General features: G+C 44.0%; 1 protein-coding gene across 1 annotated transcript in view; it reads right to left on the reverse strand.

Annotated features, from left to right (window-relative positions):
* Positions 1-24,320, reverse strand: part of unc13d (unc-13 homolog D (C. elegans)) — a 147,178-nt gene that overhangs the window by 111,168 nt on the left and 11,690 nt on the right. The window contains exons 3-6 of the mRNA XM_069923281.1: positions 19,488-19,547; positions 14,436-14,543; positions 13,102-13,161; positions 1,635-1,701 (exon numbers count right to left, since the gene is read on the reverse strand). Of these exons, the coding sequence (XP_069779382.1) occupies positions 1,635-1,701; positions 13,102-13,161; positions 14,436-14,543; positions 19,488-19,547 (295 nt within the window). The remainder of the gene's footprint in view (positions 1-1,634; positions 1,702-13,101; positions 13,162-14,435; positions 14,544-19,487; positions 19,548-24,320) is intronic.

Below are 24,320 nucleotides of genomic sequence, written 5' to 3' on the forward strand. Positions count from 1 at the left end.
AACGAACCTATTAACCCCGTTCGCCTTTGGAACGTGCGAGGAAACTGGAGCACCCGGAGAAGACCCACATGGACACGGGAGAACGTACTAACTCCTTACTAACTGTGACCCCCCCCTCATATCACCCACAACACCCCCCCTCACTCTTTGGTGTGTCTGCTCTCCCTCCAAACCTGCCACTTCTTTGCACCTCACACATGGCTGGGTGGAATCAGTTTTATGGCATAGGTTGATTGGGCAGCAGAGGCTTCATGGACCAGATGGGCCTTCTTCTGTGCTGTACTGTTAAAAGAATAATCAGCACCTTCCAGCCTAATGACATCCGTCCTACAGCTGGGCAGCCAGATCTGCTTATCATTATGGTCCACCCATTTCCACCCATGTCTCGTACACATAATTTGATGTCCCTGCACCTGTACTCAACAGCCCGTTCGATGAAGCATGCTAAATACCTTTTTTGATACCCTGTCTATTGCCTCTTTCACCCCAAGATCTCTTCGAACATCAAAGCTCCTCCCGTTTATTCCTTCCCAGATCTGTCCTCACAAAATGCAATACTTAGCGTTCATCGGGATTAAATTCCATCTACCCAACCTTTCAGCTGAGGCCTCAGCCAACCCGCTACGGCCTTGTCTCTGCAAACTTACTGATTTGACCTCCTGCAGTCTCAACCAAGTATTAACGTGGATGACAAGCAAAAGAGATCCCGCATTGAACCCTGAGAAATGTCACTGGGTCCCAGAAAAGATCTTCTTTGCACATTCCTTCTCTGGATCCCCACAATGACCCTTTCTCTCTGACATCTCTTCCAGATCCCTGTGGGATATCCCAGCATGCTCCCCCTCAGAACATCCTGGCACACCCCTCCAACTTCCACACCCTGATCCGGCCCCTAGGATTCGACAGGGATCTAGCTCTGCAATTCCCATGACCCTCCTGGGCCCACAGTGACACACTTTACCCCGCCCCCAAAATCTACTCCCCCACCTCCACCAGATATATATCTCTGGATCCCCACTGTGATCTCTAAGCCAATCCCACCTGGATACATGCCAGCCCCCTGTCACAATCCCTGCCATCCCAGCCCTGCTCTTCAGATCTCTCTGGGATCTCCCTAGGACAATACCACCCCCCCACCGGGATCTTCAATTCTCTGTGACCTTCTCAATACACCACTCCTCCTGAGGATTCTCCCTCCCCCTGGATCTCCCCAGAATCTACCTAATGGGAAGCTTCCAGCTTCTTGTGTTTGTATATCCCAGAATCCTGGCTGCTATACTTAACCGCTCTCTCCACTTTTGCTCTGCCCTATTCCCATGTACTCCTGGATATCTTTAGGATGGGAAATTCTCCCTTCACTCTTCCCATGGCGCTCTCTGCTCTGAATGCCATGTGCTGCTCTTCGATCTGTTCGGCCAACCAGTTGCTAGCCTCCTCATTCACTCCCTCACTGTTAAACTGACACTTAACTGGTCTTCCTCGTCAGAGTGAATTTAATGATATCCTTTGGCTCCTGCTGCACCTGTGTGGCCTCCCCTACTCCAAATACCAACAGCATGGGCCCGTAGCTCTTCCTGGAGTGCTCTGGAGACCCGATTGGAAGGTCAGCCAGGGATTGGAACACAAGTACTCACCCGTAGCATCTTTCCCAATGATTCCACTGGCTTCCTTCACGATCAGCTTCAGAAAGGTGGAGGGTGGCTGTAGGAGATGCAGAGGGAGCTCAGAAGAAACGTCCTGGAAAACAACCTCCCACTTCACGTTAAGTGAGGGGCATCCACTGATCGAGGGGGTTTAACTAAGCAGTGTGAATTTGACCATCCCTCCCCATGTACGACCATTGAGTGAATCTGGATTAAGGGTGAGTTCTGCTGGAGTCGGGAACTGCTCATGGATCGGTCATGCACGCAGCTGGAAGCACCCAGGCCAGCAATGCTGGGATCATGTCTGATGAGGCTTTGCTCCACCTTCAACCTTTTGCACAGCTCACTTTCCCACTGGCAGCAGGATTCCAAACAGGGCAGCAGCTGCAATGGATGGCCTACGTCCTCCATGTGCGCAGGGAGACAAGGAAAGGTGGGAGCACACTGGGCAGAATGTTGAAGGGGACAGTTAATGAGGGATGGGGAACCCATCAGGAAAAAGGTACAGGAGCCTAAAGATGAGCACTCAGTGACACAAGGGCAGCTTCTTCCCTGTTGCCATCAGATTCCTGAATAATCAGTGAACTAAAGACACTACCTCTCTCTGACTTTTCGTGCACTCTTTATTTATTGTTGTAAGGTGGTTTATATGAATGTTTGCACGGTGATTCTACTGCAAATCAATGACTTTTGTGACTTGTTCATGACAATAAATTCTGATCTGATTCTGACCATAACCCAGCCAGGGCTCTCAGAATGGACAGGACAATACCACGCCCCAGCAGGATCTTCAACTCCCTGTGACCTTCCCGGGAACTTACCGATGCATCACTCCTAAGGATTCTCCCTGTGATCCCTGGGATTCTCCCTCCCCCCGGATTCTCTTCTGGGATCTCCCCAGAATCTACTAACTGGGATCCTTCCAGCTTCTCTTTGTGTTTGTAAATCCCAGAATCCCGGCTGGTATTCTTAATTGCTCTCTCCACTTTTGCTCTGCCCTATTCCCATGTACTCCTGGATACCTTTAGGATGGGAAATTCTCCCTTCACTCTTCCTACTAAGAATGAACAGGCATGGATGGGAGTATAATTCATGAAGCAATGGGACACGGAGTGGAGTGAGCATGTCGGAACAGATATCTCCACAGCTGCTGATGGATCCAGTGGACAGAGGAACCTCCTGTAACATAGCATTTCTGGGATTGACATTTAAACAGTATGAAAACTATCAGCAAGAACAACTCTTAATAACCTTAACAGATAAATGATCCAAAATGGAGCTGCAACCAGAAACTGTCTGAAATGTGTAACCATCCTGATTCTTCTCTACTGCTTTGGGCTTTCCATGGGAGTGGTTGGACTGGTGACTCAGCAGCTACATCCAAGGGAATTCCTGCTCCTCCTGATCCACGTTTAACCTCCACACTGACCGACTGGGTTCAGTCTCAGGACACTACATTCCTCAGGGTTGGCATTCCCAGCACACAGGAGCCCACATTCCCGAAGGCCAGCAGACAGGAGCCCACATTCCCCAGAGACCGCATTCCCAGCACTTGGGAGCCCATGTTCCCGAGGGACGGCATTTCCAGCAGACAGGAGCCCATGTTCCCGAGGGACGGCATTCCCAGCAGACAGGAGCCCACGTTCCCGAGGGCCAGCATTTCCAGCAGACAGGAGCCCACGTTCCTGAGGGCCGGCATTCCCAGCAGACAGGAGCCCACGTTCCTGAGGGATGGCATTCCCAGCAGACAGGAGCCCACGTTCCCGAGGGCCGCATCCCCCGTTATGGGTGTGAATGCCTGGGAATTGCTGGTGAAATCCAACACAATTTCTGCCCCAGTGCCTGTAAAACCTGCATCTCCCTGTTCCATGTGAATGTTCAAACATGCCATGACCACAGATGATCTGACTGTAGTCTCCTCTGCAACAGCAAAGATCTCCCAGTGGCCAACCACTTTAATTCCCCACTTCATTCTCACACTGACTCAATTGTCCGTGGCCTCAGGCATGACCAGATCAAGCCCACCCACAAACTGAAGGTACATATTCCATCAGGCATTCTCCAACCATTAACATCGACCTCCACTTTCCTTAACCCCCACCCTCAATCCTCTCTCTTTTCCTATCCCTTTGTCTCCTTTCCCCCAGCTCCCCACTAAATTTAAAAGTTTCAGAATTTAGACATACAGCACGGTAACAGACCCCATCAACTTGTGAGACCCTGCCGGCCAATTACACCCCATTACCCTACACCCCTCTGGTATGTTTTGAATGGTGGGAGGAAACCAGAGCCCCCGGAGGAAACACACGCTGACACGGGGAGAAGGTACAAACTCCTTGCAGGCAGCGCAGGATTCAAACCCAAGTCCTGATCGCTGACGCTGTAAAGGCATTGCACCGACCACTACGTCAACCGAGATGCCCGAAGTAGATGACCCCTTCCTTCTCCTTTCAGAGACCTCCCCTCCCCCATCACCTCAGGTTTTTTTCACTTCATCCCTCCCACCATATGACCTTTTACTTGTTAGCCCGTACTCCTGCCTCTGCCCCTACTTCCCCAGCCCCCCCCCACCCCTCACACATTTTTATTCACAGTAAATGCTGGAGGAACTCAGCCAGTCACGCAGCATCCATAGGTGGTAAAGGTACATTACCAACGTTTTGGACCTGAGCCCTTCTTTAAGGAAAGGCATCAGAATAAAGACTGAAGGAGATTCCAGACCAACAAAAGGTGTTAATTGGATATGATGAGAGGAAAGGTGAGAATTGGTTCTGGCTCTGTGAAAGGAAACAGAAGGGAAAGGGAAAAGAGAGAGTGAGAGAGAGAGAGAGAGAGAGAGAGAGAGACAGACAGACAGAGACAGAGAGAGAGACAGAGAGAGAGAAAGACAGAAAGAGGGAGAGAGAGACAGACAGACAGACAGACAGAGAGTGAGAAAGACAGAGAGAAAAACAGAGAGACAGACAGACAGACAGAGATAGAGAGATAGAGGGAGAGAGAGACAAAGAGAGAAAGAGAGAGACATAGAGAGAGACAGAGAGAGAAAGAGAGAGAAAGACAGACAGACAGAGACAAAGAGAGAGAGAGAGAGAGAGAGACAGACAGACAGAGAAGACAGAAAGACAGAGAGACAGAGACAGAGAAAGACAGAAAGACAGAGAGAGAGAGACAGAGAGAGAGACAGAAAGAGACAGAGAGAGAGAGAGACAGAAGAGAGAGAGAACTAGAGGAAAGAAGACAGGGGGAAGAAGGTGTGGGGGTGGGGGGGGAAATCTAAGAAAAACTGGAGGTCAATATTAATGGCATCCAGTGGGAGGGTTCCCAGATGGAAGATGAGGTGTTGTTCCTCAAATTTGTGGGTAGTCTCAAGGGAGAAGGAATACTCATATTATTCAAGTAGGCATAAAACATACTCAAGGATTGACAAGTTCCTGTTGTCAGCCCATATCCAAGGGAGAGTTAGGAAAACGGAATATAAAGCTAGATTGTTATCTGATCATTCACCCCTGTTATTAGCAATAAAACTGGAGGACATCCCACCAAGAACATATAGATGGAGGTTAAACTCCATGCTACTTAAAAGACAGGAATTTAGAGAATTTATTGAGTGCCAAATTAAAATGTACTTTGAAATAAATACGGAATCAGTGAAAGACAAATTTATATTATGGGATGCAATGAAAGCCTTCATTAGAGGGCAGATAATAAGTTATGTAACTAAGATGAAAAAGGACTACAATCGGGAAATAGAACAGTTGGAAAGGGAAATAGTAAGTACAGAAAAAGAATTAGCAATAAGGGAAGATACAACAAAAAGAGAATTGGTGGACAACAAAATAAATAAGTAACATTACAAACGTATAAGGTGGAGAAGAACATAATGAAAATAAAGCAGAAATATTACGAGCTAGGAGAAAAAAACACACAAAATATTAGCCTGGCAGCTTAAAACAGAACAAGCTAAAAGAACTGTATTGGCATCAAGGAAAAAGGACAAACAAATTACATATAACTCAACAGAGATTAATGAAAATTTTAAGGAATTCTATGAACAATTATACTGAACTGAGAACGAAGGGAAAGAAGACAAAATAGATGAATTTTTAACTAAAATTGAACTACTGAAATTGCAAGAATAGGAGCAAAACAAATTGACAAAACGATTTGAAATAGAGTAAATACAGGATATATTAAAAAAGCTGCCGAACAATAAAACACCTGGAGAAGTTGGATTCCCAATAGAATTCTATAAAACATTTAAAGAGTTATTAATTCCTCCTCTCCTGGAAGTAATGAACCAGATTGAAGAAACACAAAACGTGCCAGTTTCATGTAAAACAGCAATAATTATAGTAATACCAAAGATGGGAAAAGATCTACTAACACCAGCACCATATAGACCAATATCTCTACTTAATTCAGATTAAAAGATAATAGCAAAATTAATAGCAAACAGATTGGCCGATCCTATGGAAAAAAGGCTATAAACTTATGTTAAGATATCCAGCGGTGCTTAAAATAGTTACCCGGGGGAGCAAAACAGACTGTTTTCGGATCCAGAGAAAGCACAAGAATTTGAAGAACACCTGCAGGATAGAAAGAGAGATGAAGAGATGTAACAAGAACGAAGACAAACTACATATAAAGATGTAAAAATAATGTATAAGTAAGAACTAAAGGAGGGAAGAAAAGGGAAATAAGGGAGAAGGGGGGGCAAAAAAGAGGGGGGTTAAGAAAAAGAGAAGAAAAGAGGGGGAGCTTTGTTCTAATATGAAAAAAGTCTTTTCTGGAGGGGGTTGGGTGGGAGAGAATCACAGTCACTGTGAAATCAGTTGACACTTACAAACAGGTTCGCAGTCCGAATGGAGAGGGGAGTTGTGGTTGCCCAGCAAAGGATAAGGGGTGACTCAGATAGGGGGGGGGGGGGAGACACTTGGGGTTAAGGGAATTTTAGATGTGGGAGTAGTTGAAATATTTTATGTTTTAGAAGTGTTGTCAGACATTGAGATCAAAAGAGGAAAACTGAGAAATGGAAAAGGGGAATCGTGGTGAGGAAGCGGAAATGAGATGTAAACAAAGTATGAGATGGCCATGTTGAACTATATGACTATAAATATTAATGGAATACATAACCAAATCAAAAGGAAGAGTCCATTAAAATTACTGAAAAAAGAAAAAATAGATACAGCATTCGTGCAGGAAACGCAACTAACTGAAATGGAACACAATAAATTAAGGAGAGACTGGGTAGGGCACGTAACGGCAGCATCATATAATTCAAAAATGTAGCAATCAAAATAGAGGAGGAAATAATAGATCCAGCAGGGAGATATGTAATGATAAAGTGTCAGATATATTCAGAACTCTGGAATTTGGTCAATATATATGCACCTAATGAAGAGGATCAAAAGTTGGTGCAAAATATTTTTTTGAAGACTGTAGATACGCAGGGGAATATATTGATAGGAGGGGACTTTAACCTTAATTTGGATTCAAAGATGGATAAAACTGGACAAAAGACTAGCAAAAAGAACAAAATTGACAAATTTATGGTTAAATCAATGCAGGAAATGCAACTTTTGGATATATGGAGGAGACAACACCCAAAGGAGAAGTAATACTCGTATTATTTGAGTAAACATAAAACATACTCAAGGATTGACCTGTTGTCAGCCCATATCCAAGGGAGAGTTAGGAAAATGGAATATAAAGCTATATTGTTATCTGATCACTCACCCCTGTTATTAGCAATAGAACTGGAGGACATCCCACTAAGAGCATATCTTTGGCTTGGCTTGGCTTCGCGGACGAAGATTTATGGAGGGGGTAAAAAGTCCACGTCAGCTGCAGGCTCGTTCGTGGCTGACCAGTCCGATGCGGGACAGGCAGACACGATTGCAGCGGCTGCAAGGGAAAATTGGAGCATATAGATGGAGAATAAACTCCATGCTACTTAAAAGACAGGATTTTAGAGAATTTATTGAGCGCCAAATTAAAATGTACTTTGAAATAAATACGGAATCATTGAAAGACAAATTTATTTTATGGGACGCAATGAAAGCCTTCATCAGAGGGCAGATAATAAGTTATGTAACTAAGATGAAAAAGGACTACAATCGGGAAATAGAACAGCTGGAAAGGGAAATAGTAAGTACAGAAAAAGAACTAGCAACAAGGGAAGATACAACAAAAAGAAGAGAATTGGCGGACAATAAAATCAAATACAAAACACTACAACATATAAGATGGAGAAGAACATAATGAAAATAAAGCAGAAGTATTATGAGCTAGGAGAAAAAATTCACAAAATACTAGCCTGGCAGCTTAAAACAGAACAAGCTAAAAGAATGGTATTGGGATCAAGGAAAAAGGATAAACAAATTACATATAACCCAACAGAGATCAATGAAAACTTCAAGGAATTCTACGAGCAATTATACCGAACTGAGAACGAAGGGAAAGAAAACAAAATAGATGAGTTTTTAGCTAAAATTGAACTACCGAAATTGCAAGAAGAGGAGCGAAACAAATTGATAAAACCATTTAAAATAGAGGAAATACAGGATATATTAAAAAAGCTACCGAACAATAAAATGCCTGGAGAGGACAGACTCCCAGTAGAATTCTATAAAACATTTAAAGAGTTATTAATTCCTCCTCTCCTGGAAGTAATGAACCAGATAGAAGAAACACAAAACTTGCCAGATTCATGTAAAACAGCAATAATTACAGTAATACCAAAGACGGGGAAAGATCCACTAACATCAGTATCATATAGACCAATATCTCTATTTAACTCAGATTATAAGATAATAGCAAAACTATTAGCAAACAGATTGGCCGACTGTGTACCAAAAGTAGTAAAACTAGATCAAACTAGATTTATTAAGGAAAGGCGAACAACGATAATGTCTGAAAGTTCATTAACTTAATCCATGCAGTACAAGGAAATAAGATACCAACAGTGGCTGTTGCTTTAGATGCAGAGAAAGCCTTTGACAGGGTAGAATCGAATTATTTATTTAAAGTATTACAGAGGTTCAACCTACCAGAAAAATATATTAATTGGATTAAAGCATTATATAAGGGACCAATGGCAAAGGTGACAGTAAATGGATATATATTGAACCAATTTAAATTAAGCAGGTCAACTAGGTAGGGATGTCCACTATCTCCCTGTTCGCTTTAGCAATAGAACCTTTGGCAGAACTGATAAGAAAAGAAAAGCAAAGAAAATAAAAGGGATAAAAATAAAAGAGGAGTATAAAATCAGTTTGTTTGCAGATGACATCATAGTATACTTAACAGAACCAGAATTATCAATAAAAGAATTACATAAGAAATTGAAGGAATATGAAGAAATATCAGGGTACAAGATCAACGCAAATAAAAGTGAAGCGATGCCATTGAATAATGTGGATTTCACATTTAAATGGCAAACACGGACTCAGTAGAATTTCTGGTGTATTTTTGTTGAATGACAACATTGTCTGACTGGTTTAATGCAACCTAGATTGTATACCTAAAATGGATGAGAGGGGGGGGTGGGGGGATGGCTTGGGAGGAGGGAGTGGGGGGGAGAAAAAGTCACTGTATATGTGTGAAAAAGAAAAAGTGTATATCATGGCTAATGTGATTTATGGTGTGAAAAATAAAAAATTAAATAAAAAAAAAGGCAAACACAAGCCATCCAATACCTAGGTATTAGATTAGATAATAATTTAGGCCATCTATAAAAATTAAATTATCAGCCATTAATGAAGAAATTACAAGATGACTTAGAACATTGGAAAGATTTATCACTAACATTGATAGGAAGGGTAAATTGCATTAAAATGAACATCTTCCCAAGGAAACAATACCTATTTCAATCATTATCAATTCCCTTAACAGAGAAATTCTTCAATGAACTAAAGAGAATAAGAAGGAAATTCTTATGGAAAGGGGGGAAACCGAGGATAGCGCTAGATAAATTAACAGAATGGTACAAACAAGGTGGTTTGCAGCTACCAAACTTTAAAAATTATTATAGAGCAACACAATTAAGATATCTATCAGATTTTTATCAAACAAGGGAAAAAACAGATTGGACCAAGATAGAGCTAGATAAAATAGGGGAGAAGGTACCAGAACATATACTTTATAAATGGGATGAAAAACTGGTGCAATATAGAAGTTCACCAGTACTGCACCATTTACTCAACATTTGGAAGAAGATTCACATCGAAAGGAAAAAAACAAATTACCAACTACCAAGATTATTATAGACGCTAAACCAACTAATCCCTTTCACAATAGATAACCTTTCCTTTAGAGAATGGGAGAGAAAAGGAATTAAAAGAATAGAAAATTGTTTTTTTGGAAATAATTTATTATCATTTGAACAAATGAAGTACAAATATGGAATAACTCATAGTACAATGTTTGCATACCACCAACTGAAAACCTACTTAAAGGACAAATTGGGAAGCAAGCTGAGGTTACCAGAAGGAAGCAGCTTTGAATATTGATTACAGACCACAATGATAATTAAAAGATTTATAACAAACATGTACATCAAGCTGCAAGAGAAAGAAAATGATGAAATAAGCTATAAACCCAAACAAAAGTGGGTAAAGGATCTAAACATAAAGATAAAAAATGAAATATGGGAAAAGTTATGCTCTGGAACGATGAGAAATATAATAAATATGAGATTATGCATGATACAATATAATTGGTTACACGCCCCAAAAGTTAAATAAATGGGACCCAACAGTATCAGATAGATCTTTTTGCTGTAAGAAGGAAACGGGAACAACAGTACATACAATTTGGGCATGTGAGAAAGTAAAAAAATTTTGGGAAGATCTAAATCAGATATTAAATAAAATCACAAAAAGCAACATACCAAGAAATCAAGAGATCTTTCTTCTAAGTAAAGATTTAGGCCTTAAACTGGATGAAGCGCAAAAAAGATTTATTATGATAGCCTTAGCAGTAGCAAAAAATGTATAATGTATAATGTCAAGAGAGCCTGAGAATACAGCAATGGTACATGGAAATGAATAAATGTATTCCATTGGAAAAAATAACATATAATTTAAAAAATAAAGTCACATTATTTGTACATGGAACACAACAGAGAGGGCTTGCCTCAGACCTCCACCCCCTAAAATGATAAAATGAGAAGACGACAAAATGACCTGATCCAGTGTGTAAAAGTAGATGACACAATTTTCTTGTTTATTTTCATTGTGTGATGACATTGTTTAATGGGTTTATTGTATTGTATATGTTGAAGGTTTAATGGGTTTGGAAGGGGGTGGGAAGGAGGGTGGGAAGGTTGGGGGGAAAATAAGGGGAGAAAATGCCACTGTGTATATTTAAGAGGGAAATGTTTATATGTATTTTGATTGATATGGTTCATAGTGTGAAAAATAAAAAATATTTAAAAAAAATTTGTGGGTGGTCTCAGTCTGACAGTGCATGAGACCAGGGGCAGACATGTCAGTAAGGGAATTGAAATGGGAGGCCACTGTGCGATCCACGCTATTGTAGCGGACAGAGCCGAGGTGCTCAATGAAGCAATTTCCTAGTCTGCGTCCAGTCTCTCCGACGTAGAGGAGACCACAGCGGGAGCACCGGATGTAGTAGGTGACCCTTGCAGATTCACAAGTGAAGTGTGGCTTCACATGGAAGGACAGTTTGGGGCCACGAATGGTGATGAGGGGGGGGAGGTGTGGGCACAAGTGGAGCATCTCCTGCGGATTTCATTTATACTTTGGCAAAGGGCCTAGGCCCGAAACATTGGCAGCCCTTCACTTCCTGTAGAGGCAGCATGACCTGCTGAGTTTCTCCAGCACGTTGGTGTATTGCACTCGACCCCAGTGTCAGCACTTTCTAGTTTAACAGCCTCCCTCCACATTTCTATCTACCCCTGGTGACTTTTAACCCACCACACAAACCCCTAGCTTCAGTTATCAAAAAAAATCTCTCAACATCCCCTAAAAATACTCAGACAGCTTCCTCTCTCCCTTCCACAGACCCATCGCCCTTGGAGAGAAAACACCACTTCATCTCTATCATCGGTGAGCAACCAATTATTTTTGTAAATGGCCATCCAAAGTTCTCGATTCTCCCACAAGATGGACAGCACGGTTGGCACAACATCTTTACAGTGGCAGCGATTGACTCTGGACCTGCATTCGAATCCCACACTGTCTGTAAGGAGTTTGTACATTCTCCCTGTGTCTGCATGGGGGAGGGGAGCTCTGGTTTCCTCCCACTGTTCACCGGGGGTTTTGGGTTAATTGGCTGTAAGTTGGGCAGTACGGACTCAAACTGGCCTGATAGTGTGCTGTATGTCTAAATTAAAATAAATGGAACTCCTTTCTTCTCAGGACCCCCCCCCCCCACTTAGGAGCTTATAGCATTTAATTGTCCCCTCGTTGTCTTCTTGACTCGGGAGGCCACAAGCCCCACCTCACAAACCTTTCCCGTTAAGACAACCCACCTGTTCCTACTCTGGACTGTTCCAAACACATCCTCCCTTGAAGAAGAGCATTACAGTCACCGCTCTCTGCATGCAGTTTCATTCATCTCCATTCCAATTGAAACATAACCCCCCTCAGTTTTTATTCAACTCCCATCGCCATAAATGGCAATGGTGTTCATGTTCCTCATTAAAGCTGTGGCTTCACAACAGCCTATGGTGATTCGTGCACCAAGTTCCAGGATCCCTCTGTACCAGAGGGGTCCGTGTTCATCATGCAGGATGTGCTCATCTTCACTACTTCCCTCCAGCTGCTAAGCCTCTGCAGAGTCCTCCGGAAGCTCCTCACAGTTGTAACTCTTTCCTCCATTAACCTGTCCCCCTGAGTTGCATTTTCTTGAAAGTGTCTCCAAGTCTTTTACCGATAACTGTCTTGTGAAGGGTCTGGCCACGTAACACTGTTATCTCATTGGCGGAGACATCACCGCGACAGTCGCGGCAACTCGGGCGACTTGGGAGACCAAAAAAATGGCTTGCGCTCTCACCGAGGGGATGCCAGGGTGATGTCTCCAGACAAGGTGACAACCAATTCGCCCGGAAGTCACGGGGACGTTGCGGAGACTAATTTTCTCCACGACTGGGGAGACATCTCCGCAATGTCTCCTTGGTTTCCATCAGGTCTTGGAGACGTCTCCCCAGTCGCAGACAAAATTAGTTTCCGCGACATCACCACAACTGATGGAGACATCGCAGAGACATCTTCAAAACCTGCTGGAGACTGGAAAAAGTCTCCCAAAAAAATCGAGCATGTTTCAATTTCCCGCGACTCCCCAGAGACTCGAGTCGCCACCAGGTCTCCAGGCCAATGAGATAGGCCCTTTAACAGAAGCTACTAGAACGGAAGTGATTGTTAGTTGGCGATTTTTGGTGGTTGCTCATGTGGTGGTGCCCAGGGAGGCCGGCATTTGGGCACCTGTCGCTTACCTTCAGCTCTTGTATTTGCTTCAGAATAGCCTTGTTTTCCTCCTCGCCTACTTGGAAAACCTGGAGAGAGGTTGAGAGAGCATAGACTGGATTACAGCAGGAATCAAATGGCTTAGAACCGACATTGAAGCACGCGAGCAGAAACAAGGAAACCAGTAGGTGATGGAACCTGAAACAGAGAACAAAACTCAGCCAGTGAAGCAGCATCGGTGGTGAGAAAACCCTGTCGATGTCTTGGGTCAGGGAAGGTCATGGGTTTCTCTTTCTACAGGTACTGTTAGTCTGCCTGAGTCCTGCCCATATTTTACCTTCCCACATTTCTGTTTCCTCACACAAGTTTATCATCATCTAACTGTACATACACAGCCACGGTGCACACTCATACACACACACACACTCAGGTGCCCACACTCACATACACACACACTCATATGCACTCACCCACACGCACACACACTCACACACCCACTCACATGCACACACACACACATGCTCACCCACACGCACACACACTCACACACCCACTCACACGCACACACACTCACACACCCACTCACACGCACACACACCCACACACCCACTCACATGCACACACACCCACACACACACACACACACACCCACACACCCACACACACTCACATGCACTCACTCATGCACTCACACACACTCACACGCACACATGCCTCTGTGTGTTATCTCTGGTAGAGCATCTGTATGCTTTGCACCGAGAACCGGAGGACGCTTTTCCGTCAGGTTGTACTTGTGCAATCAGATGACAATAAACTTAACTTGATAGAAGCAGAAAAATTGTTTTCACTGGTAGGTGAGACCAGAACTAGGGGACACAGCCTCAAGATTCAGGGGAAATGAGGAAAAACTGTTTCTCCCCAGAGATTTGTGAATCTGTGGAATTGTCTGCCCAGGGAAGCAGTTGAGGCAACTTCATTAAACATATTTAAGGTTCAGTTAGGTAGATTTTTCATAAAAAAAAATTAAGGGATACGGGGTAAAGGCAGGGAGGTGGAATTAAGTCAATGATCAGATCAGCCACGGTCTCAGTGGATGGCGGAGCAAGCTCGACGGGCTATTAATCCGACTCCTGTCCTATTTCTTATGTTCCACCCCTCTTAAACAGTGGTAACAAAGGAAAGGGGCCCTGCTATTGGGGTCCTTATCCTGAAGCCTAGTTCTGACTAACCAGTCTCTTCTGCAGTTGTAGATGGTGCCTCTGTTCACCCTAGTTGGCGGGGTTGGTGGGGGGGTGGTGGAGCAAAATTAAAAGCACAGTCAGCAGACCTGTTGGTGAAGAACTGCTGCAGTTAGCTTACTCACGTTCAGCAGGTACTGAAGGAGATCGTTCCCGTCCTTGCAGTGGCTCCCATCGCGTTTCCCACTGCTGTGGATGACTGTGTACAGAGCCTCTTCATACAGCAAACCCGACTGCAGAGAACAAAAAGGACCAGTATGGTTAGCAATCGGCAGGGGGAATGCTGGAACACTCAGCAGGTCAGGCAGCCTCTGCAGGGGAAGAAATGTTTCTGGACCAAGAATCATCAGTAGAACTGGGAAAAGGTTCGGGTTGCAGAAAAGGAGAAGTAGAGAGTTTCAAATCCTATCCGCAATGATCGCAATTGGCAGTGGCCAGGAAGTGCACAGCGGTTACCTGGAAATCCGACTCCTGCCTGAGCAACACTCGCTGGAACACGGAAATGAACGTGGAAATGTTCCCCCAGAGAAAAATCACTTCCAACTTAAGGAAAAAGTACGACACTTTCGTAAAAATTTGCCAACGATATTTAAATTCCATAGGAACAATTATAAGGAGGACTGTCATGTCTTGCCTCCTCACCCTCCCCAAGGGGAAGCCCAGGAGTAGGGGTCATGCATCCCATTTCAACCATGAAAAGTCGCCAGAAGAAAACAGCCTGAACACTACCTGCCGTGACACCAGGAGAGATGAGCCCATTGGCCAACTCAGTTGTGGAAGGGGCAGAGCCGCTGACTCAGAGCACCAGAGACCCGGGTTCAATCCCGACTTCAGGTGCCACTTTGTGGAGTTCTCCTTGTGACAGAGTGGGGATTCCCTTGGATGCTCAGACCTCCTCCCACATCCCAAAGACCTGCAGGATGGCAGGTGAACCGTATAAATTGCCCCTGGCGTGCGGCTGAAGGGTGGAGTGTGGGGGCATTGACAGGAATGCGGGAAGAACAAAACGGGATGAGGGTCGGTGCTAATCGGTGCACGAGAATCAATGGGAGACTGCAGGAACTGAAATCTGGAGTCAAACACAATCTGCTGGAGGAATCTTTTCTGTGACTGACGCTATTTAACCTGCTCAGTCAGTCTTGCAAAGTGCATTCAGAACGTGGACCATGAAACTGGAGAGGCTGGTTATCTGAAGTGGTTGGGCTCAGTGCCAAGGGCTAAGACAAGTTTGGGCATCCACTGGAACACCTTGCCTCAGTAAAGCAGACGTTGATCTCTTTATGACTCACATCTAACTACTTCTGAAATATAGTGAACAACGCCTTCGTTGTCACATCTCTTCATCAAGCTGACTTAATGGAGATTTTGAGATAGACAAGGTGGACAGCCAGCATCTTTTTCCCAGGGCGACAGTAACAATGACCAGAGGACATTTGTATAAGGTGAGTGGAGGAAAGGTTAGGGGAGATGTCAGGGCTATGCTTTTACTCAGGTACTGGTGGGGGCCTGGAATACATTGCTGGGGGTGGTGGTGGAGGTTGGAACAATAGAGGCATTTAAAAGACTTAGATGCAAGACAAAGAGAGGGTTCTGGGTGTGAGGTAGGAATGGATTAGACTCTTGTGGAGTAGGTTTATATTGGTCAGCACATCATGGGCTGAAGGGCCTGCACTGTACTGTAATGCTCTATGTTCACTAGGTGAACACTGATCCCTTCAACTCTACAAAGTAAAGTCAGCTTCAAGAGATTGGACGTGTTCATCCTTAGCCAAAGGAAGTCACTGTGGCAACCTGCCGAAGTCTGTACTCCAAAGGCACAGAAATGCTGGAGGAACTCAGCCGGTCTCACAGTGATCATGGAAGGGTCAAGGTGAGCCTTTCTTCAAGGTATGAATAGAATTGGAGGAGTCACGTGAAGGAGTAGTGGCTGGTCGGGAAAACCAGCCCTCTCCAGGAAAATAGGAAAAAAGTTAGGAAAAAGCAAAGCATAACAAAAATAGAATATAAGAAATAGAAGATAAAGATACAAGAAGATGGCTTCCAAGAAGGAGAAAGTAAAAACAACCAGAAAAAAAGTAAAAAAAGTCACCGGAGAAGAAAGAAGGCCTTACCTGTATGAAGGAACAGGACGCTGTAGTGACGAGGAGCGCCCAACCCTCGAGGTCAGTGCCTGCTCTGCGGAGTCACAACCCACCAGCCAGTGCACTACAAAAATGGCTCTTGGAGCCAAACAAAAGTGCGCGACTGTGCATGCGTGAGGAGTCGCAGATGCGCAGTGCACAATCAAAGGAGAAAGAGGACACAGGCGGGAGGGGGATCAGCAGAGGAGTGGGCTGTCACAGTGCAAGCAGCTGGAGGGCAAGGAACAACAAACGAGCAGCACAGGAGAGGAGGACCAGCAGCAAGAGGCCCAGCAAGAAGAGGGCTGACAAAGAGATACAAGCAGCTCATCAGGAAAAACAGAAGAGACACAGACACAAAGAAGAAGACACAAACACAGAAACAGACACAAAAGAAGAGCAAGAAGACCAAGATCTTCACAGAGAAATAGAAGGCAAAACTGATGAATAGAATATAGATAAAGTCTTTTTTGAAGAACAAATGAGATCACTAAAAGAATGGTCATTAGAGTTTAATACAATTAAAAGGAAAATGAAAAGAACAGAAGATAAAATGCAAAGGTTAGAACTGGTAATGACAGAAATAGGGAAAAGAGTAGAGAATGTGGAAGAGCGGGAAACGGTTGAAGAAATGGAAGTAAATGACTTAAGAGAAAAATTGGAAGAAAGTGACAAAAAAATTAAAGAGACACAAGAGTTGTTATCTCAGAAAATTAATACGTTGGAAAATTATCATAGGCAAAACAACATAAAAATAATGGGCCTGAAGGAGGGTGAAGAAGGCACAGAAACGAAGGAATTTATAAAAGGATGGATCCCGAAGGTCCTGGGAATGACAGAAATGCAGAAAGAAATGGAAATAGAAAAGGGCACACAGAGCATTAGCTCCGAAACCACAGGCACATCAAAAACCAAGATCCATCTTAGTAAAATTTTTGAGATACATGACAAGAGAAAATATACTGGAATGGGCAATGAATAAAATTAGAGAAGATAATAAACTATTGGAATACAAGGGTCAAAAATTTTTTTTTACCCAGACATAAGTTTTGAACTCTTAAAGAGGAGGAAGAAATTTAATACAGTGAAATCAGCTTTATGGAAAAAAGGTTACAAATTCATATTAAGACATCCAGCCGTGCTTAAAATATTTATACCCAGGGAGCAAAACAAACTGTTCTCAGATCCAGAGAAAGCGCAAGAATTTGCAGAACGTTTGCAGGACAGGAGAAGAGATGAAGAGATATAACAGGAATGAAGAATGGTGATAAAGTATATATAAAGTTGTAAAAACAATGAATATGTAAACAACTAAAGAGGGAACAGAGAAGGGAAGGAAGGGAGTAAAGGGGGAAAAAAAGAAGAGAGAGAGCTTTGTTATATGTGTTAAAAAAAGTATTTTCTGGAGAGGGCTGGGTAGGCGGGAAATAACCGTCACTGCAAAATCAGTTGATGCTGCGAACAAGATCGCAATCCAAATGAAAAGGGGAGTTGTGGTTGCCCGGCAAGGGGTATGGGGCAACTCAGAGGGGGGGAACTTTTGGGGTTAAGGTATTAGTGGAAGTGAGAACTGTGGGGGTACTTTATGTCTTAAATGTGATGATATAAGTGTAATAAAAGAAAACTAAAAAATGAAAATGGGGAAAAGGGAGATGGAGGTGGTGAAGAGGTGGAAAAGAGGTATATGCAAGATATAAGATGGCCATGTAGAACTATATGACTATAAACATTAATGGAATACATAACCAAATCAAAAGGAAAAGGCTACTAAATTTATTGAAGAAGGAAAAAATAGATATAGCATCTCTGCAGGAAATACACAGACTAAATAGAGACTGGGTAGGACACGTAGCGGCAGCATCCTATAATTCAAAAGCTAGAGGTGTAGCCATACTAGTTAACAAAAATGTACCAATCAAAATAGAGGAGGAAATAATAGATCCGGCAGGGAGGTATGCAATGATAAAGTGTCAGATATACTCAGAATTTTGGAATTTGCTCAATATATACGCACCTAATGAGGAGGATCAAAAGTTTATGCAGGATATTTTTTTTGAAGATTGCAGACACCCAAGGAAATATATTGATAGGAGGGGATTTTAACCTTAATTTGGACCCAATGTTGGATAAAACTAGACAAAAGACAAGTAAAAAGAATAAAGTAGCCAAATTTATGATTAAATCAATGCAGGAAATGAAAATGAATAAATGTATTCCATTGGAAAAAAATAACATATGATTTAAAAAATAAAGTCACAATGTTTGAACAAGTTTGGGAACCATACATGGAACATATCAGAGAGAGCTTGCCTAAGACCTCCATCCTTTAAAATGAGAATGAAAATGAAAAGAAGACAAAATGACCAGATTCAGTGTGTAATAAATAAATGACACATTTTTCTTGTTTATTTTCCTTTGTGTGAAAATATTGTTTTATGGTTTTATTGCATTGTATATGTTGAATATTTATGGGTTTTGGAGGGTGGTGGGTATAGGGGAGGAAGGGAAAGGGGAAAAAAAGGGGAGAAAAGACCACTGTGTAAATTTAATAGAAACGTTTGTACATATTTTGGTTGATATAGTTCAGAGTGTGAAAAATAAAAAAATATTTAAAAAAAGGTATGAATAGAATTAAAAGGCTTGGGGGGACGGGGAAGGAAGAAAAGGCAGAGGGAGGAGGACAGACCATCAGACAAAAGGTGTTCATTGGACACAGACAAAATGAGAATTGACTGGGGGAGTGGAAGGGTTGTTTTGGCTCTGTGGAAGGAGAGCTGAGGGAAAGGAGACAAGGGGAGAAAGAGAATTGGTGTGTGTGAGGGAGAGAGGGAAAGAGATAGAGAACTACTGAGGGTTTGAGATGTATTGAGGGTGTAGGTTAATTGGATGTAAATTGGGTGACACGGACTCATGGGTTGGAATGGCCCGTTATTGTGCTGTTTGTGTTTAAACTAGAGGAAGGGAGACATGGGGAAATTTTGGGCTAATGGAAACTGCACACGCACACTCACCCACACATACACCTTCACACACACCTACACACACCCACACTCTTACCTCTACACTGCTCAGATCATCATTTTGCACCTTCTCATCACTTGGGACTTTTGGCTCCATCTGTGGAGTAATGTTACACCAATCAGTGAGGGCAAACTTTAATCTGTACCCAACTGAGCCCAAGATCACACGGGCAGCTCTCTTGACAGGCTGTCTCCAACAACGCATCAGGCCAAAGTCAGCTTAGATAAAGTTGTTCACCTGGGCCAGAGATGTATACAGCACATAAAAAGGCCCTTCAGACCAAAACTGATTCCCTGAGCTCAGACTTGTCCCTGCCTCTACAGCCTCCTTGAACACTCATTTGAGTTCATTCCTGAGTTGAACCACATTTTTGGGTTGGGGCCATTTCAGCATTTCACCTTATCTTCAGAACCTGGAAGACGTTCAGTATCTGGAGCTGACAAACGTAAACGCTTCGAATCAACCAATTTCTTTTATTAAAATGGAGAGAGCCTGGTTGAATAGTTTGAAAGTAGAGTGGATGTGCCAAGGTACGAGCTGGTGCTGAAGTGAATCAGCAAAATGCTGGGTGCTGGCTGCGCACATGTTTATCACTGGGAGAGGAGGTGGAGGTCAGTGGAATGAGAAGGTCGGGAACAAGCAAGAGAGACAAGAAGATGGATGGTCTACATAGGAGGAGGAAGGATTTGGGACTCAGGAGAAAGACAATGTGTGGAGCCTATAATCAGATCAGTCATGATCTCATTGAATGGCGAAGCAGGCTTGACGGGCCGACTCCTGCTCCTGTTTTATATGTTCACGTTCTTGCAGAGTTGGAAGTGAGGCATTGTCAAATTGTCAAGTGAATACAAGAATGGTCACATTTAAAAATGGTTCTTGGGTTACCATATGATATAGGTGTGATAGTACAGATCTATCACCAATGTATATAGTGTATATAGTTACAGTATCTAGACTGTGCTTACAACAATTGGCTGAGAGCTTAGCCACGCCTACTGTCTGGGCCTTAAAGGGTTGTGTCCCTAGCTAGGTCGGATCATTCCGGACTGGTCGGCCACCTGTGAAGAGCTCCTGTCTTTTGCTAATAAAAGCCTTGGTTTGGATCAACAAGCTCGACGAGCTCTACAATAGGCCATTCAGCCCATCGAGTTTGCCTTGCCATTCAATCATGACCTGATCCATTTTCCCACTCAGCCCCACTACCCAAACTTCTCCCCATAATCTTTGATGCTCTGCCTAATCAAGAACCTATCAATCTCTGCCTTAAATACACCCAGTGACCCAGCCTCCACATCCATCTGTGGCAACAAATTCCACAGATTCACCACTCTCTGGCTATAGAAATCTCTCTGCATCTCTGTTCTAAGTGGATACCCTTCACTCCTGAAGTTGTGTCCTCTTGTCTGAGATTCTCCCACCATGGAAAACAACTTTTCTACATCTACTTTGTCCATGCTTTTCAATATTCAAAATGTTTCAATGAGATCTCCCCAACGAGCCAAGAGCCATCAAATGGTCCTCATACAATACCCCTTTTGTTCCCAGAATCATCTTTGTGAAACTCCTCTGAACCATCTCTAATGTTAGGGGAACTTGACTGGACAAATGATTCCAGGTTTCCTGAGAAGAGGCAACAGACCTTGGGGATCACTTACCTGGTTATCTTCAGCTCCCTCTCAAGATTGTAAACTGGCTTTGCTCATCATGTCAATGGTTATCTCCATTTACCAAGGTGGTGGTAAATCCCTAAGCTCTGATTATCCTCAGCTGGTTGAGGAGATCCTAACTTGTCTTGACCATCCCTAATGCTACTAGTTATCTCCTGGTTCCCAAAAAAGGTAGCAACTTCTCCTGCAAAACCATTAATCAGAGTCAGAATCTGGTTATCCCTTAAAATTGGTAACCCGTTGTTGCCAAAGAGGACCTCCCTGATTATCCATCATTACAGGCTAAGTTCAGTTGTCTGAGAAGGTGATAACAAGCCATGGTTCTCACTCGTCATCAGTTATTCCCAGCTGCTCTGAGTTATCCCGAACATACAACCTAGAAATCTACAGCACAGTGCTGGCCCTTCGGCCCACAGTGTCATGTCTATCGAACAACCTGTTCGAACAAATGCCTAGAATTTCCCTACTGCATAAATCTCCATTTTACTCAGTTCCATGTACCTAATAATCTATTAAAAGCTCCTATTGTCCCAGCCTTTACCATCGCTGCTGGCAGCGCATTCCATGCACCCACCACTCTCTGTGTGAGGAGTTCACCTCTTCTATCCCTCCGCACTTACTCCCAAGCACCTTAGAACTACGCCCCCAGTGTTGGCCATTTGGGAAAAAGCTTCTGGCCGTCCACACGATCAACGCCTCTCAGCATCTTCTACACGTCCATCAGAAACCCCTCACCTTCTGCAGCTCCAATGAGAAAAACCAAGTTTACTCAACTTATCATAAAAAGGCGGGCACTCCAATCCTCATAAATCTCACTGCTCCTTCTCTACAGCATCATATCTCTCCTGTAAAGAAGTGACCAGAACTGAAGTGGGGTCTAATCAAGGTCTTACACAAATGCAACAATACCTCAGGGCTTTTGAACTCGATCCCATGATTAATAAAGGCCAACAAACCTCACACCCCTTCTTAACAGCAGTATGAATCCACACAAAGCATCGGGACCAGACAACTCACCTGGTCAGGTACTGAATGACTGAGCAGGCCAACTGACAGAGGTCCTTATGGACATCTTCAACACCTCACTGCATCATACATTCCCACGGGTTTCAAGAACAGCCACTATCACCCCAATACCAAAGTAACAGTAACAGGCCTCAATGACCTCTGCCCTGTGGCATTGACCTCCACCATTATGAAATGTTTTGAGCATCTGGTGATGGAACACATCAAAGCGAACCTCCCAGAGACACCAAGCCCATTTCAGTCTGCCTATAGACGGAACTGTTCCCCTGAAGATGCTATAGCCTTGTCCCTTCACTCCACCCTGAGAACCACACCTCATACACAATGAAGCTTTAGCCCTGCATTTAATGCGAGGCTGGTGGAGAAGCTGTCCTCACTGGGACTCAACACCCTTCTCTGTTACTGGATTCTGGACTTCCTAATGGAAAGACCGCAGTCTGTCCGGGTTGGCAGCAGAATGACGAGCACCGCACACTGAACACTGGCGCACCTCAGGGCTATGTGCTCAGCCCGCTCCTGTTCACGCTGCTGACCCATGACTGCATCGCCAGATCCCGCTCCAACAAGTTTGCAGATGGCACAACAGTCGTCTGCCTCATCAGCAACAACAATGAGATGCACCACAGAGAAGAGGTGGAAAATCTCACAAAATGGTGCGAGGGTAACAACCTGTGTCCCAAAATGGACAAGATGGAGACAATCATGGACTTCAGGAGGACCAGGGTCGACCACCCTCTACTACGCATTAATAGCTCAGTAGTGGAGAGCACCAGGTTCCTCAGAGTTCCTTAAGAAGTGACCTATCCTGGACACACAACACTTGTCAGGAAGGCACAGCAGCCACTGCACTTCCTGAGAAGACTGAGGCAGCCAAGGCTACCAGACACCATCATGTCAAACTTATTATTGAGAGCATCCTGGCTGGTGGCATCATGGCATGGCACTGTTCCTGTGGAGCATTGGATCGGAGTTCAAGCCACAGGACCATAAAGGTGGTGGAGAGGATCAATGGAGTCTTCCTAAACCACCCCCTTCCCCCCACCCCCACCCCCACCCCCCATCAATGTGATTGAAATTTCAATAGAGTTCACAAAATCATTGAGGACCCCAACATCCCCATACACAGCATTTTTCAACTACTCCCATCGGGAAAGAGATATCGGAAATTCAGAGACAGCACCACCAGGCTGAGGAGCAGCTTTTTCCAACTGGCAGTGAGAACGCTGAATGACTGAAATGAACTGCTCACACCAACCCTCCGAATTGCTACTATTTACCATGCATGGACTGCCTATTCGCTTTCCCTCACCTGACAGTCACCCAGTGACCTGTTTCCCATCTCCTCAGTCTGACTGCCTCCCTATGACTCTTGACTATCACCCCCTCAGCTTCCTGAATGATCCCGTGTTCATGCAACTCCTAACTTTGTCCTTGTGAAGCTACAGCTGGATGCACCTCTTGCTGGTGTGGTCTTCAGGGACAGTGTCCCAGATTTCCCACATCCTGCAAGAGAAGCAAAACCCTGCCCTGGCTGTCTTTCCTACTGAGCAGACTGACCCATGACACTGAGTCATACAAAATCAGGCCTTTCAGCCCATCATTCCATGCAATATTTCAAACACCCATCTCCACAAACACCAATTTACCATCAGTTGGTACAGACACTTCCATGCCCCAACAGTTCAAGCATTCATCCTGATAATTCTTACCTGTTGCGAGAGTCTCTCCCCCAGCTCTCCCTCCCCCCATTTAAATACAAACCTTTTACCCCTTCATTTGTTTTTTTTGACTCTGTGTCCCTGTTGTATTGTAACTCATCCCAATGGCTCCAGTTTTGTCCTGTCTGCCTGTCCTTCCACATAAACTCCCTATCTGCTCCCTACTTGTGCCCATCCACCTCATCCCCTGCCTCCACTATGATTCATCACCTCTGCAAATCTAATTTAATCCTACACACCCCCCCCCCCCCACCCCCATCACCACCTCCAATAGACTTAGCAAACCTCCCTGCCAGGATATTGGTTCCCCTCCAGTTCAGGTGAAATCTGTCCCATTTGTACAGGTCACCCCTTCCCGAGTAAAGGTTCCAATGATTCAAGGACTTGAAACCCTGCCCCCTGCCCCTGTGTCTGCGCTACCTTCCTGTTCTGACCTCCTAGCTCGTGGCATCGGGAGT

The sequence above is a fragment of the Narcine bancroftii genome, chromosome 3 (assembly GCF_036971445.1).
Source record: "Narcine bancroftii isolate sNarBan1 chromosome 3, sNarBan1.hap1, whole genome shotgun sequence".
Classification (NCBI taxonomy): Eukaryota; Metazoa; Chordata; class Chondrichthyes; order Torpediniformes; family Narcinidae; genus Narcine; species Narcine bancroftii.